The sequence below is a fragment of the Oncorhynchus keta genome, chromosome 15 (assembly GCF_023373465.1).
Source record: "Oncorhynchus keta strain PuntledgeMale-10-30-2019 chromosome 15, Oket_V2, whole genome shotgun sequence".
NCBI classification, from domain to species: domain Eukaryota; kingdom Metazoa; phylum Chordata; class Actinopteri; order Salmoniformes; family Salmonidae; genus Oncorhynchus; species Oncorhynchus keta.
The window spans coordinates 10,302,546-10,319,594 of record NC_068435.1 but is presented as its reverse complement, the minus strand read 5'-3'; the positions used below and the strand labels follow the sequence as shown (position 1 = coordinate 10,319,594).

The following is a 17,049-nucleotide window of genomic DNA, read 5'->3' as shown; positions in this document are numbered from 1 at the left end:
CATTAGAGAACACCCTCTGTGTTCTGTTAGACAAGTAACTCTTTATCCACATTATAGCAGGGGGTGTAAAGCCATAACACATATGTTTTTCCAGCAGCAGACTAAGATCGATAATGTCAAAAGCTGCACTGAAGTCTAACAAGACAGCCCCAACAATAATTTTATCATCAATTTCTCTCAGCCAATCATCAGTCATTTGTGTAAGTGAGGTGCTTGTTGAGTATCCTTCCCTATAAGAATGCTGAAATTCTGTTGTCAATTTTTGTACTGTAAAATAGCATTGTATCTGGTCAAACACTATTTTTTCCAGAGGTTTACTAAGGGTTGGTAACAGGCTGATTGGTTGGCTATTTGAGTCAGTAAAGGGGGCTTTACTATTCTTGGGTTGTGGAATGACTTTAGCTTCCCTCCAGGCCTGAGGGCACACACTTTCTAGTTGACTTAAATTGAAGATGTGGAAAATAGGAGTGGCAATATCGTCTGCTATTATCCTCAGTAGTTTTCCATCTAGATTGTCAGACCCTGGTGGCTTGTCATTGTTAGTAGAGGTCAACCGATTATGATTTTTCAACACCGATACCGATTATTGGAGGACCAAAAAAGCCGCTACCGATTAATCGGCCGTTTTAAAAAAAATTTGTATTTGTAATAATGACAATTACAACAATACTGAATGAACACTTATTTGAACTTAATATAATATATAAATAAAAATCAATTTAGCCTCAAATAAATAATGAAACATGTTCAATTTGGTTTAAATAATGCAAAAACAAAGTGTTGGAGAAGAAAGTAAAAGTACAATATGTGCCATGTAAAAACGCTAACATTTGACTTCCTTGCTCAAAACATGAGAACATATGAAAGCTGGTGGTTCCTTTTAACATGAAACTTCAATATTCCAAGGTAAGAAGTTTTAGGTTGTAGTTAATATAGTATTTATAGGACTATTTCTCTCTATACCATTTGTATTTCATATACCTTTGACTATTGGATGTTCCTATAGGCACTTTAGTATTGCCAGTGTAACAGTATAGCTTCCGTCCCTCTCCTTGCCCCTACCTGGGCTCGAACCAGGAACACATCGACAACAGCCACCCTGGAAGCATCGTTACCCATCGCTCCACAAAAGCCGCGGCCCTTGCAGAGCAAGGGGAATAACTACTCCAAGTCTCAGAGCGATTGATGTTTGAAACGCTTTTAGCGTGCACCACGCTAACTAGCTTGCCACTTCACATCGGTTACACAAGCCTAGTCTCTTACCCATGCAGAGCAAGGGGAATAACTGCTTCAAGGTCTCAGAGCGAGTGACGTTTGAAACGCTTTTAGCCCGCACCCCGCTAACTACCTAGCCATTTCACATCGGTTACGCCAGCCTAATCTCCGGAGTTGATAGGCTTGAAGTCATAAACAGCTCAATGCTTGAAGCACAGTGAAGAGCTACTGGCAAAACGCTCGAAAGTGCTGTTTGAATGAATGCTTACGAGCCTGCTGCTGCCTACCATTGCTCAGTCAGACTGCTCTATCAAATCATAGACTTAATTATAACATAATAACACACAGAAATACGAGCCTTTGGTCATTAATATGGTCGAATCCAGAAACTATCATTTTGAAAACAAAACGTTTATTATTTCAGTGAAATACGGAACCGTTCTGTATTTTATCTAACGGGTGGCATCCCTAAGTCTAAATATTCCTGTTACATTGTACAACCTTCAATGTAATGTCATAATTATGTAAAATTCGAGCAAATTAGTTGACAACGAGCCAGGCGGCCCAAACTGCTGCATATACCCTGACTCTGCATTTCACCTGGTTAATATTGCCTGCTAATCTGGATTTATTTTAGCTAAATATGCAGATTTAAAAATATATACAGTGGGGCAAAAAAGTATTTAGTCAGCCACCAATTGTGCAAGTTCTCCCAAATATCTGCAGCGTTAGTAAAAATGTGATCAATACATGTTGATGATTTCATTCCTGTGCTGTTTGTAACTACCCTGGTAGGTTGACTGATAACCTGAACCAGGTTGCAGGCACTGGTTACAGTTTGACGTTTTTTCCTGAGTGGGCAGCTTGATGATAGCCAGTCAATATTTAAATCACCCAGAAAATATGCTTCTCTGTTCTGTTCTTCTCTTCTCACATACATTATCAAGCATTTTATACATATTATCCAGATACTGACTGTTAGCACTTGGTGGTCTATAGCAGCTTCCCAGGGGAATGGGCTTTAGGTGAGGCAGATGAACCTGTAGCCATATTACCGCAACAGTATTTAACATTAGATTGTCTCTAAGCTTTACAGGAATGTGGTTCTAAATCTAGACCGCAACACCACCTCCTTTGGCATTTCTGTATTTTCGGTAGATGTTATAACCATGTATTGCTAACACTTTATCATCAAAGGTATTATCTAAGTGAGTTTCAGAGATTGTCAGAATATGAATGTCAGCTGTTACAAGCAAGTAACAGATGACATTCATGTAAACAGTCTAATTCAAACAAATCCATTACCAAACAGCCATTATACTAGATGATCTCTCAACCGATATGTCACAGGCTTAACAGACTGTTTATGAAAATGGCCTCAAAGCCATTGCTCTCATTCTGCATATCCTCCACAAAATCACACTGGAATCATTTACATTTTGATTAGGTTTACAAAAAGGGGTCTGTATTGGTTTATTTAATCCTTGGGGTGAATAGATTGCTTGGGATGTACATACAAAGATTTGGCCTACAAACTCTCCTAAAAAGGAAGAGGCGAGACCGTGCAGAGGGATTCTCTTAGATCTTTGACACGTCTGAACTATAATTGTGAAACTGAATCCACAGGCCTATTCTAAAAGTCATGCTGCTGCTAATCATTAGACGACGATGCCACATCCATTTGTGGGAATGTCAAATGAGTTTTAATGCGCCCTCGGGACATTCTGAAATTCTGAACAGGAACCAGCTCTTTAAAAACCAATGGAAGCAGTTAATTTCGCAGCCAATTAAAGGTCATCTCACTGATGGCTTTTAATACCAATAAAACGGGTGTCAGAGAGCAAAGTGAACTTTACAAAATAAAGTATATTGGGCTTGAAATCTGATGTCTTCAAAAGCAGCTCCAAGGTCGATAATGCTTCCCTCTGTGCATGACGTGGATTTGATTATTTGTGATTGAACCTTGATTTTATTAGAGAGTCATACTGAGACCAAGATCTGTTTTACAGATAAGCACTGAATTACAGCAATTACAGAAACACACCTCAAATACCAAACGCAAGTAGAAAAAAAGGGTTGATAGTCTTGATTTTTTTTGCTAAGCCGGAACCGTACAGTAGCTGTCTGCAACAGCAGGGGTCTTTTTGTATTTTCAGGCTGAACCCTAATCCGATGACCTAGAGAAGGGCCTCTGTTTGATCCCCTTCCGTAGCAGATCTAAACTTGACTGGGTAAGTGTGATCAAGCACCATGGAAGATCAGCTCGGTTAAGAGGTTTCAACAAGAGACTAAAGCAAAGTGTAGGTAACCCTGGACATGGAATACCTGGGAGAGCAGGTATGTGCAATTTAGCAAATCATTGATATTCATAAATCAGCTTCGTTGGTGAAGTGAATTAGTAGTCAGTTGTGGTGCCTGTTTAGAACTAAATGTTGCTGTACCTGCAGCACTCCATAATAGAGCTCCTGGCTTAGTGATATGGGCTTGGGAATTGTTTTTGGATCAGCTGAGGCAACAGCTTTGAGATGATCTTGCATGTATGCTAAAGGCATGACCAAAACAAACTAAACTTACAGTACGTAGTCTTGCCTAAATGAATAAAGCTCAGGGACAAACTAACATGCTGGAATTATTGTGTAGACACAGCACTTGCATTTAAGTGGGAGTAAAGTGGACTTGAAATTCAAAGTGGTCTTTTATAATTCATTCATGACTAAATAGATGTTTGTACACACTTGGACCTTGAAATGTGACATATTTGTTGTATTTGCTAATGCACAGACCTACTCACACAGCAAAGACAGCTTTTTTTAACCATGCAGGCAAAGGTTGTTTTTTAATTTTTTTTTTTACAGCAAACACATTCCTCAAAAATGAAGTGTAGAGGTCTACAGTGTGAATACAATAGACATGAGCCGTTTTCGATGGACAGTAGTGTTGGTTACTCGTGGACAGTATTTTTAATAAAACCTTAAGCAAATACAACCATCGACCCTTTCATTGTTGGTAGGCTCCATGCGCATTAGCGTTGAATTGCTAGAGCAACTACAATGTCAACGAGTTAACAGTCGGTGGTTGTAACCTATGTAATTAACGTTTATTTAAAAAGTATGGATTTCACCAAACAAAGAAAGGCACGCAACTACAGAGGACAAAAATAGGTAGCCTACAAGGTAAACATTTCATAATAAAGTATTGACCTTGTGCGAATTGATGTAGTCAGAGCTGAGTTCCACCACAAAGTCTGGTCTCTGCTCTTCTCCGTTTGTGAAGTTCATCAGAAACTTCCTTCACAATGGAGTTGAGTCCAATTTGTAAGTCGCTCTGGATAAGAGCGTCTGCTAAATGACTTAAATGTAAATGTAAATGTAGTCAGCTAGGTCTGTGGAAACTATCCATACGCATCCGAATAGAGGGTAGCTCTAAAGTCACTTATGTAGATCAAAATACAGTACGGTAAACCACACAACTTTGCTGTGGCGAAGCAGCTTTATCCTACTGTTTGTGTTGACAGGATTTATTTGGGCCCTTTTCCATGCACATGGCCTGATTCAAAGCGCGAGAAGCGCACTATCAGGACTGCAACAACCGAGACAGGCCTACAAAAACATGTTTGATTAGATAAACGTGTCAAATGTAAACCAAAAGTGTTCCTTTAAAACAAACAGTCATGAGTCACAGCCAGGTCCCTTGGTCTATAGACTACTCACCTGAACTCGGGCGCGGAATTTGTCTTCAGACCATAGAACCCTGCAGACAAGGTGAGTAGCCAGTGTGGTACGAAACTCCCATGCTCGCATTCCAGGTAAGGCGCAGACCACTTGATTTGACTTTTGTCGAGAATGTAGCCATTTTGAGTGGCTACTGGGTCTCGGCTCGACGCCCTTCTCTGTATGTACGTTTTTTTTCGGTCCCTGAACTCGTTAAACCACTCAGAATCCGGGCTCCTGCTCTTGAGATGGTGGTGAGCGGAGATGGAAAGGTCCTGGAGAACCACTTCCCCTCCAGTTCTTGTCGCTTGAAGGAAAACATGGGGACTCGGCGTCGGACCATCAGTATGGAATGTAACCACTGCCCTGTGAATTTTGGGGTCCCCCTCGAGAATACTCCGAACCAGTGCGTGGTACCAGTGAATATCCCTCCGAAGGCTGTGCTCTCTTGACCTGTTGGCTTGTAAAATCATGTTCAGAAAGTTGGTTGCGTGCGCCATGGTGTCCAGCACGCTATGGAGAAAATAGTGTGAGGCCACATTGGTTCCACCGCGGAGGCTGCTCAACTCATACCTCCGAGAACAGTTGACTTGTTCAAGAGCCGACGAGTCTCCCGTGTGCAGGAAAGCTGTTACCACCCTAGGCAGGTCCTCTTCGATTTTGTGCGCCACAATGGTGCGCTCCGTGAAGGGTCCTGGGTAAGAAGTTGGATGGTGCATCGATTCCTTGTTGATATTTTGAGTGCTGTACATAGTGGGGTTCTTCGATCGTATTTCAGCGTCTTTGTCGTTATCCGACCATTCCACATACCCATAATTAGATCCGAAAACGAATCCCATTTGCAGAAGCAGATGCATAAGAAAAAAAGCCATACCGTGACTGCTTTTACCGACAGAGTGAAGAATCCGTTTGCTCTCCATTGAGCATAACAGAAACCAACCACTTGCGCGCAGTGACTAAATTGATAGGCTAATGGACACCTACTAGGAGATGAATTAGTATCATCCCAATTCAATAGCGTAAGGTGCCATTAAACGATACTATCAAAAGCTGTAGGCTACTTGCTCACATGCTCGTCCGTGATAGAGAGACGCTTCCTCAACACCCGTTCACGCTCTGCAACCAAGCGTCAGGCAGATGTTTTTACAGTCAACCAATCCTCTTACTGCCAAGACAGGCTTAGTTATTGCAGCGGTGAGCTCCGGTGGTCGCTTTACATGGGTGAGTTAACACTCAAGCCGCCAGTTTCAACCCTCCTAGTGCAGGCTGTAGAATTAGAGTGAAAACAGAGGGGAGGCTGGAGCAAATTGCTTTCAAATTCCCATCCCTCCCAATATCGCATAGGGCACATGAGGTGTATTTGGCTTCGTTTAGACAGGCAGCCCAATTCTGATATTATTTTCCACTAATTGGTCATTTGACCAATCAGATCAGCTCTGAAAAAGATCTACTGTGAAAAGATCTGATGTAATTGGTCAAAATACCAATTAGTTGTGAAAAAAATGTCAGACTTGGGCTGCCTGTGTGAATGCAGCCGTAGAAAGGCGTGTGTGACTGCTGTTGCTGCCAATCGTTTTTGAGAGGTGGGATAATATGGGTTGCACGAGCTGCCAGGAGCTGTCCGGTTCTGAAAGTAGTGCGTGGGGAGGGGAAAGAACACGGATTTATGCATGACTGCTAAAGTGAAACGTTCAGGGTTTAAATTGGGCTTTTGTAGGTGATGGATTAGTCCCTATTATTTTTGTATTTTCCATGGTAACTGTCCAGTAGCCTAATGTCCCACAGTTTTAATAATGAGAAAAACGCATAAGCGTGTAGCTCATTTGGTAGAGCATGGCGCATGTAACACCAGAGTTGTAGGTTCTATTCCCACGGGCCGCTAGTATGAAAATTTATGCGTTCAATTCTGTAAGTCAACCTGGATGACGGAAATGTTATAGTGTCATGCTTTCTCTGTACCCTACGGGTGTGCCTGCTTATTTGTGTTTCTAAATACAACTGTGCCTTGTTGTGTTGTGGGCTTTATCAAGAGCCAGTTCCAGGAGAGCTGCCTGCCGCCTGGGGTGACGTGCTGTTACCATGGTGACAGAGGTTACGACCGCATTGGCCCCAAATGCACTGGTCCCAGGTTCAGCTCCACCGAGACAGACAGATAGATAGAATGGAGAACATAGTGTAATGCATTGGACTCATAACACTGTACTAATAAAAGGTAATTGGTTATGATTAGCATAGAGCAAAGAAAAATCTTCAAAGGATTGAAAATGAATCACTTCAGTAATCGTTTCAGATTACTGTTAAAAGAAAGAAAAGATCCAGTTTGTTTCTATGTTCTATTCATTAAATTTCTATGCTGCTGACTGCAGTACAGACGACAAGTCAGCATCCTCGTTTCTCACCACCTACACCTTTATCCAAATCCTCCTATAATCACAGATTGCTGTACCCTAGTGATATCATATATATCCATTTCATTTCTATACTGACAGTATTTCCCAGTGCATGCAGACTCCTCATGCCCCTCCATGTAATCTTCCTCTCCTGTAAGCACGACAACCTCTTATGGCCTGATGAATATTTCATGGCCGTCGGGTGCATCTTCTACATGCCTTACGACTGGGGCCTTCCTGACAGCAGCAGCAGCAGCGCTACGAGTAAAGCTTTCACCTTCACTCTCTGGGATGCGTCCCAAATGGCACCCTATTTCCTACAAAGTGTACTTATTTTGACCCCTCCTAACCCATAGAGTTTTTTTTATTTTTATTTATTTTAAAAGGTGAACTATATAGGGAATAGGGTTCCATTTGAGATGCGGACTCTATGTTCCCAAAGGATTATTTAGACCCCCCCCCCACACTGACAAAAAAAACAAAAAACTTCACAACAGATTTCATCCGATTGTGACACGGCTGTTTTTTTAGAAGAAATAATTGCAGCAGCTAGTTCTGCAGTATTTGGGGCGAGTTACACAACGCAGTGTGAGGCAATCCTACGCTCAATGGAGTGGGTGCTCCTGATTATACACTGAGCGACTCTGAAGATGAGATCTTTACATAATGTATGCAATTCATATATTTTCCGTGTTCATAAATTATAATACATACTTTTGCAATGCTGACGTCAAAGATGAAAAAAGACAAATCTCAGCCTTAAACCACCAGACTAAAGAGACACTCCCTTTTATGATAGAAATAACATTGGAAAGAACAGTACTTACTGGAGCTACTTGCCTCTGACCTGTATTCTACAAAAGGTCATTTTTCAACAAAGTTTGAATGTAATTAAAATATGTCATTGAACTATTCAAAGTCAAACACTTAAAAATGATCCATTTCAAAAGCAGTTTTAAAAGTAAGTCAGTCTTATCAGTAGTGGAAATATGCCCCGATCACTTGATCTTATGAGAAGAAAATGTTGAGGTTATGCAGATAGAGATATTCCTCTTTAATTTGAGAGGATTACCGTCACCTCAGCCACTGGGTATCAAAGACAGACACTGTTTTAATTATAAACCTCGAATTGATAAGGTGTAGGGCTGTAAACACATCGCAGAGCTAGCTTTTACAGCAAAGGAGACGTCATACTGAGCACGACACACATGATGCAAATCTACATGATGCACATCTACAGCGCCTTCGCAAAGTATTCAGACCCCTTCACTTTTCCCACATTTTGTTACGTTATAGTCTTATTCTCATTAATCTGCACACTAAACCCCAAAATGAGACAAAAGGTTGCAGTTTAAAACAAATTCTATGCATTTTGCCATGGCTAATGCTGTGTTTTAATGCTCAAACATAATAACAAATTCAATAAATTCATTGTTTCTGGAATGTTCTAATCTCCCTGCCAAGCTTTTATTTTGGCGATTGTTATTTTTTTATTTTACCAGGTAAGTTGACTGAGAAAACATTCTCATTTACAGCAACGACCTGGGAAATAGTTACAAGGGATGAATGAGCCAATTAGAAGCTAGTTAGTTCGTCATCTCTGGATGCTCTGGACCGTGGATCGTCGCAGGAGGCTCCGGACCGTGGATCGTCGCCGTCTCAGGAGTTTCCGGACTGTAGACAGTCTCAGGAGGTTCCGGACTTTGAAATGTCGCTGGAAGTTCTGGACTGGGAACTGTCGCCGGAAGCTCTGGACTTGGAACTGTACAGTTCGGTACAGTTGGCACAGGACACACCTGACTGGAAAAGCGCACTTGAGGGAGAGTGTGAGGAGTTGGCACAGGACGTATTGGGTTGTGAAGGTACACTGGAGACCTGGTGTGTATAGCCGGCATCAATTGTTCCGGAACTTTAACACACGTTTCAGGACGAGTACGAGGAACTGGCACAGGTGACATCGGACAGCTAACACGCTCGTCATGGCAAATGCCATGCATACTACGCCAAAGCAACAACTCTCTCTCTTCACTCTCCTCCAATTTGATCAACAACTCCTTGAAGGTCTCTAACTCTCCCCTCAGTTCACTCTCCTCCAATTTGTCCAATAACTCCTCGACAGTCTCTGACTCACCCCTCAACTTCGCCGACTGCTCCATGTGCTCCCCCCCAAAAAATGTATTGGGGTTTCTGTGGCCTATCTCCCCGACGTCGTTGCTGTCCTCTCATGCTCCTAGGCGACTCCGGCCAAGGAAGGCGATCCTGTCCTGCCAGGATTTCCTCCCAAGTCCAGGATCCCTTCCCATCCAGGATCTCTTCCCAAGTCCAGGATACTTCCTCCTCTTGGGCACGCTGCTTGGTCCTTTGTTGGTGGGATCTTCTCGTCAAGCTTGTTATAAATGATGAGACCAAGGCGCAGCGTGAATAGAGTTCCACATCATTTTAATAAAGAGAAACTCACTAAACAAAAACAACAAAAGCACAAACGAAACGTGAAGCTACTGGTGTGCACAAATGCAACTTACTGTAGACAAGATCCCACCACACAAAGGAGTAAATGGCTACCTAAATATGATCCCCAATCAGAGACAACGATAAACAGCTGTCTCTGATTGGGAACCATATCAGGCCAACATAGACATACAAAAACCCAAGACATACAAAAACCCTAGACATACAAAACTAGTGTACCCACCCTAGTCACACCCTGACCTAACCAAAATATATAGAAAAACAGATATCTAAGGTCAGGGCGTGACATTAGTTTCCAAAGATTCTATTATAAAAATATATATACAGTTGAAGTCGGAAGTTTACATACACCTTAGCCAAATACATTTCAACTCAGTTTTTCACAATTCCTGACATTTAAATCATAGTCACAATTCCCTGATCACCACTTTATTTTAACTTCTTGACGCTACCCATCCCTGGATCATTTGTCAGCAAACGCCGAATAGCATAGCGCCACAGTAAAATAATGATACTAAAAAATATTAATATTCATGAAATCACAAGTGCAATTTTGCAAAACACAGTTTACCCTTTTGTTAATCCACCTGTCGTCTCAGATTTTGAAATTATGCTTTACAACGAAAGCAATCCAAGCGTTTGTGTAAGTTTATCGATAGCATCAGGAAGCTTGGTCACGAAAATCAGAAAAGCAATCAAATTAACCGTTTACCTTTGATGATCTTCAGATGTTTTCACTCACGAGACTCCCAGTTACACAACAAATGTTCCTTTTGTTCCATAAAGATTATTTTTTTACCCAAAATACCTCTGTTTGTTTGTCGCGTTATGTTCAGAAATCCACAGGAAAGAGCGGTCACGACAACGCAGACGGAAATTCCAAATAGTCTCCATAATGTCCAAAGAAACATGTCAAACGTTTTTTATAATCATTCCTCAGGTTGTTTTTGAAATATATATTCGATAATATATCAACCGAGTGTGTAGGTATTTTCAATAACACCGGGTAGAACAATGGCTGCTTTACTCTGTAGCTTAAAAACTCACTCTGAGAGCCCACACTTATCCACTTACGCAATGGGATCTTTCACGCTCATTTTTCAAAATAAAAGTCTGAAACTATGTCTAAAGACTGTTGACACCTTAAGGAAGCCATAGAAAAATGAATCTGGTTGATATCCCTTTAAATGGAGGATAGGCATGCATAGGAACAGAAGGGTTTCAAAATAAGAGGCACTTCCTGATTGGATTTTCCTCAGGGTTTCGCCTGCAATATCCGTTCTGTTATACTCACAGACAATATTTTGACAGTTTTGGAAACTTTAGAGTGTTTTCTATCATAATCTGTCAATGATATGCATATTCTAGCATCTGGTCCTGAGAAATAGGCCATTTACTTTGCCCCCTAGCTTCAAGAGGTTGATTGTTAAATGTCAGAATAATAGTAGATAGTATGATTTATTTCAGCTTTTATTTATTTTAACACATTCCCAGTGGGTCAGAAGTTTACATACTATTTGAGGGTATTTGGTAGCATTGCCTTTAAAATAGTTTAACCTGGGTAAAACATTTTGGGTAGCCTTCCACAAGCTTCCCACAATAAGTTGGGTGAATTTGTGCCCATTCCTCCTGATAGAACTGGTGTAACGGAGTCAGGTTTGTAGGCCTCCTTGCTCGCACACGCTTTTTCAGTTCTGCCCACAAATGTTCTATGGGATTGAGGTCAGGGCTTTGTGATGGCCACTCCAATACCATGATTTTGTTGTCCTTAAGCCATTTTGCCACAACTTTGGAAGTATGCTTGGGGTCATTGTCCATTTGGAAGACCCATTTGCGACCAAGCTTTAACTTCCTGACTGACGTCTTGAGATGGTGCTTCAATATATCCACATCATTTTCCTACCTCATGAGGCCATCTATTTTGTGAAGTGCACCAGTTCCTCCTGCAGCAAAGCACCCTCACAACATGATGCTGCCACCCCCGTGCTTTACGATTGGGATGGTGTTCTTCGGCTTGCAAGCCTCCCCCTTTTTCCTCCAAACAAAATGGTCATTTTGGACAAACAGTTCAATTTTGTTTCAGACTAGAGGACATTTCTCGAAAAAGTACGATTTTTGTTTCCATGTGCAGTTGCAAACGGTAGTTTGTAAGTTTTGGAGCAGTGGCTTCTTCCTTGCTGAGCGGCCTTTCAGGTTATGTCGCTATAGGACTCATTTTATTGTGGATATAGATACTTTTGTACCGGTTTCCTCCAGGATCTTCACAAGGTCCCTTGATTTGCACGTTTTGCACCGAAGTACGTTCATCTGTAGGATACAGAATGCGTCTCCTTCCTGAGCGGTATGATGGCCATGGTGTTTGCGTACTAATAATGCAAATGAATTCCTTAAAAACCATACAATGTGATTTTCTGGATTTTTGTTTTAGATTCCGTCTCTCACAGTTGAAGTGTACCTATAATAAAAATGACAGACCTTTACATGCTTTGTAAGTAGGAAAACCTGCAAAATCGGCAGTGTATAATATATGCCATTTAGCAGACGCTTTTATCCAAAGCGACTTACAGTCAGTCATGTGTGCATACATTCTACGTATCAAATACTTGTTCTCCCCACTGTGTATATATATATATATATATGTCCAACTATATATAGGTCCATTATCTTTCTACCTACTTTATGTATGGCTTCAGTCATTTAAGTTTATACAGAAGGCATTTGTCCGTCCTGAAAAAAAAAATAATGATATATATAAAAAATGTACCAATCAAACGTTGTCACGTCCGTTGAATAAATAAGTGGGCAACTAGCGTCGGTGGCGGCTCCGGTGCGGGACGTAGCACCCGCTCAGACCGCGGGTGCTACGTGCCCGGGCTGAGTGCCTGGACTGAGCACCGGAACAGAGGACGTCTCCGGCAATGGAGCAGGACTGGACGCCGTGCCTGGACTGGGCACCGGCGCAGAGGAAGGCTCCGGCCTTGGAGCGGGACTGGACGCCGTGCCTGGAATGAGCCCCGGCGCAGAGGAAGGCTCAGGCCTATGGAGTGGGACTGTTGACACACTATTCTCCCCGCGAGTGCGGGGAGCAAGACATACCGGGCTGGGAAGGAGCACTGGAGGCCTGGTGGGCGGAGCCGGCACAGGTTTCACCGGACTGATGACACTCTCTTCAGGGAGAGTATGCTGCAGAATACACCTAACCAACATCTCTCTCCAATCTCCCTCCTTCAACTGCTCCATCGACTCCCAGACGGTCTCTGGCTCTCTCCTCGACTCGGCCGACCGCCCCTTGTACCCCCACCAAAAAACCTTGAGGGTTTCCCTTGGGCTCTGTGTGGCCACGGACCCCCGTCGTCGTCGCTGTCCTCCATTACTCCTCGGCGACTCCCGCCAAGGAAGGGTCTCACATCAACGGCTCAGACACCAGAGGCATGTGGCAGGGTCTACAGTCAATCACGGACTACAGGAAGAAATCCAGCCCCGTCACGGACCAGGATGTCTTGCTCCCAGGCAGACCCTGGGTCTCGACCCCGCCCTGTGCAACTGGGTACTGGACGTCCTGACGGGCCGCCCCCAGGTGGTGAGGGTAGGCAACAACATCTCCTCCCCGCTGATCCTCAACACTGGGGCCCCACAAGGGTGCGTTCTGAGCCCTCTCCTGTACTCCCTGTTCACCCACGACTGCGTGGCCACGCACGCCTCCAACTCAATCATCAAGTTTGCGGACGACACAACAGTGGTAGGCTTGATTACCAACAACGACGAGACGGCCTACAGGGAGGAGGTGAGGGCTCTCGGAGTGTGGTGTCAGGAAAATAACCTCACACTCAACGTCAACAAAACTAAGGAGATGATTGTGGACTTCAGGAAACAGCAGAGGGAACACCTCCCTATCCACATCGATGGAACAGTAGTGGAGAGGGTAGCAAGTTTTAAGTTCCTCGGCATACACATCACAGACAAACTGAATTGGTCCACTCACACAGACAGCATCGTGAAGAAGGCGCAGCAGAGCCTCTTCAACCTCAGGAGGCTGAAGAAATTCGGCTTGTCATCAAAAGCACTCAAAAACTTCTACAGATGCACAATCGAGAGCATCCTGGTGGGCTGTATCACCGCCTGGTACGGCAACTGCTCCGCCCTCAACCGTAAGGCTCTCCAGAGGGTAGTGAGGTCTGCACAACGCATCACCGGGGGCAAACTACCTGCCCTCCAGGTCACCTACACCACCCGATGTTACAGGAAGGCCATAAAGATCATCAAGGACAACAACTACCCGAGCCACTGCCTGTTCACCCCGCTATCATCCAGAATGGCGAGGTCAGTACAGGTGCATCAAAGCTGGGACCGAGAGACTGAAAAACAGCTTCTATCTCAAGGCCATCAGACTGTTAAACAGCCACCACTAACATTGAGTGGCTGCTGCCAACACACTGACACTGACTCAACTCCAGCCACTTTAATAATGGGAATTGATGGGAAATGATGTAAATATATCACTAGCCACTTTAAACAATGCTACCTTATATAATGTTACTTACCCTACATTATTCATCTCATATGCATACGTATATACTGTACTCTACATCATCGACTGCATCCTTATGTAATACATGTATCACTAGCCACTTTAACTATGCCACTTTGTTTACATACCCATCTCATATGTATATACTGTACTCGACACCATCTACTGTATCTTGCCTATGCTGCTCTGTACCATCACTCATTCATATATCCTTATGTACATATTCTTTATCCCCTTACACTGTGTATAAGACAGTAGTTTTGGAATTGTTAGTTAGATTACTTGTTGGTTATTACTGCATTGTCGGAACTAGAAGCACAAGCATTTCGCTACACTCGCATTAACATCTGCTAACCATGTGTATGTGACAAATAAAATTTGGTTTGATTTGATTTGACATCCACCTAATATTTCCTCCCATGTCCAGCCCTCCTTTACCTCCTGGGCACGCTGCTTGGTCCTTACTTGGTGGGATATTCTGCCACGTCCGTTGAATAAATAAGTGGACCAAGGCGCAGCGTGAATAGAATTCCACATCTTTATTATTGCGAAACTTCCCAAAACAAAAAAGAATAAACGATCGTGCAGCACGTAGTGCATAGGCACAATTACAAAACAACATCCCACATCGCAGGTGGGAAAAGGGACACACTAAGTATGATCCCCAGTGAGAGGCAACGATCATCAGCTGCCTTCAATTGGGAACCATTCTCACTCCAACATAGAAAATAAAACCTAGAAAACCCCCTGGTCACGCCCTGACCTAAAACACCACAGACAACCCCGAGGGCTCTCTATGGTCAGGGCGTGACAAACGTTTGGACACACCTACTCATTCAAGGGTTTTTCTTTATCTTTTTTTTACATTATAGAAGACATCAAAACTATGAAACCACTACTAAAGGACACCAATCAGAAGAAGAGACTTGCTTGGGCCAAGAAACACGAGCAATGGACATTAGACCAGTGGAAATGTGTCCTTTGGTCTGATGAGTCAGAATTTGAGATTTTTGCTTCCAACTGCCATGACTTTATGAGCCACGGAGTAGGTGAACAGATGATTTCCGAATGTGTAGTTCCCACTGTGAAGCATGGAGGAGGAGGTGTGATGGTGAGGGGGTGCTTTGCTGGTGATACTGTCTGTAATTTATTTAGAATTCAGGGCACACTTAACCAGCATGGCTACCAGAGCATACTGCAGCTTACACCATCCCATCTGGTTTGCGCTTAGTGGGACTGTCATTTGTTTTTCAACAGAACAATGACCTAAAACACACCTCCAGGCTGTATAAGGGCTATTTTACCAAGAAGGAGAGTGATGGAGTGCTGCATCAGATGGCCTGGTCTCCACAATCACCCGAACTCAGCCCAAATGAGATGGTTTGGGATGTGTTGGACCGCAGAGTGAAGGAAAAGCAGCCAACAAATGCTCAGCATACGTTGGAACTCCTTCAAGACTGTTGGAAAATGTCACGTCTGCTCCTGCGCCTCCCCACCGGCGTATGACGTCGCCAGAATACTACCCACCGGTCCTGGTATTCATCATTACGCACACCTGTGAATCATTATGATTCACACCTGGACTCCATTACCTTAATAATTTCCTCCCCTTTATATGGCACTCTCCCAGGTTCACTCACCAATTGGTATTGTTGTGTATCGGCGTTCTGCCTTATGTTAGTGTCGTGTTCTTGGTTTTGTTGTTTTATTAAAACGTCCCCCCCCATCATTACAGAAAAGCATTCCTCATGAAGCTGGTTGAGAGAATACCAACTACTACTACTTTGAAGAATCTAAAATCAAACATTTGTTTAACACCCTTTTGGTTACTACATGATTCAATATGTGTTATTTCATAGTTTTATTGTCTTCACTATTATTCTACAATCTAGAAAATAGTACAAATAAATGAGTAGAAAATAGTAAAATATAAAGAAAAACCGTTGAATGAGTAGGTACTTTTGACTGGTACCGACATTTTCTGATCATTTTCTTGTTTTGCCTTGCTTTGTTCTTCTTTGCAAGTGGAAAATTCCTCCACACCATCAGAGATGCAGAAAACCTTAGCAAGAACACCATCTGTCTGTCACGCTATCCCCCCAAGGTGTACCTTGCTTTTAAGCGACTGCTGAATGTGTTCATTGTATTCCCTGGCCACTTGCCTGTCCAAACCATCAAAGGGGTTTTATGGCATTGCAGGTAAACTAACCCCAACCTATGCAAATCAACAATGGTATCTGTTGTCAAAAGTTTATAGCCTCAATGGACATTATTTTGTAGAACTTCCCAGAGACATTGGTGGATTAGAAGGTACCCACTGTCTCACTACCTCCCCTACTGGACTAAATTGAGGCTCCACTTTCACAGATGTTCAGGTACATAATGTAGGCTTCTCTACAATTATACAGCATCTTATTAGGCCTTTGTTCTATCCATCGCTATACTTTTCAGATGATCTGTTACCATCAGGGTCTTGTCACTGACATTGAGCCGAAGTGTCCTGTTTCGGTACATGACTCACACATCTTTAGAGAGTATTACCAAAGATTGGAGTAAGGTGATGATAATATTTACCTGAAAGTTACATTATTTATCGCTGGTAAGCAACTGCCTACACACACACACACACACACACACACACACAACGGCACACACAGACACACAATGGCACACACAGACACACTCTCACACAGACACACACACTCTCACACAGACACACACATACTCTCACACAGAC

At 42.9% G+C, this 17,049-nt stretch overlaps 1 protein-coding gene across 1 annotated transcript in view; it reads right to left on the bottom strand.

The window, feature by feature from the left end:
* Nucleotides 1–6,247, bottom strand: part of LOC118373446 (probable G-protein coupled receptor 158) — a 122,579-nt gene extending 116,332 nt beyond the window's left edge. The window contains exon 1 of the mRNA XM_052463262.1: nt 4,926–6,247. Coding sequence (XP_052319222.1) covers nt 4,926–5,845 — 920 coding nt within the window. The 5' untranslated portion in view covers nt 5,846–6,247. The remainder of the gene's footprint in view (nt 1–4,925) is intronic.
* Nucleotides 6,248–17,049: the final 10,802 nt, after the last annotated feature.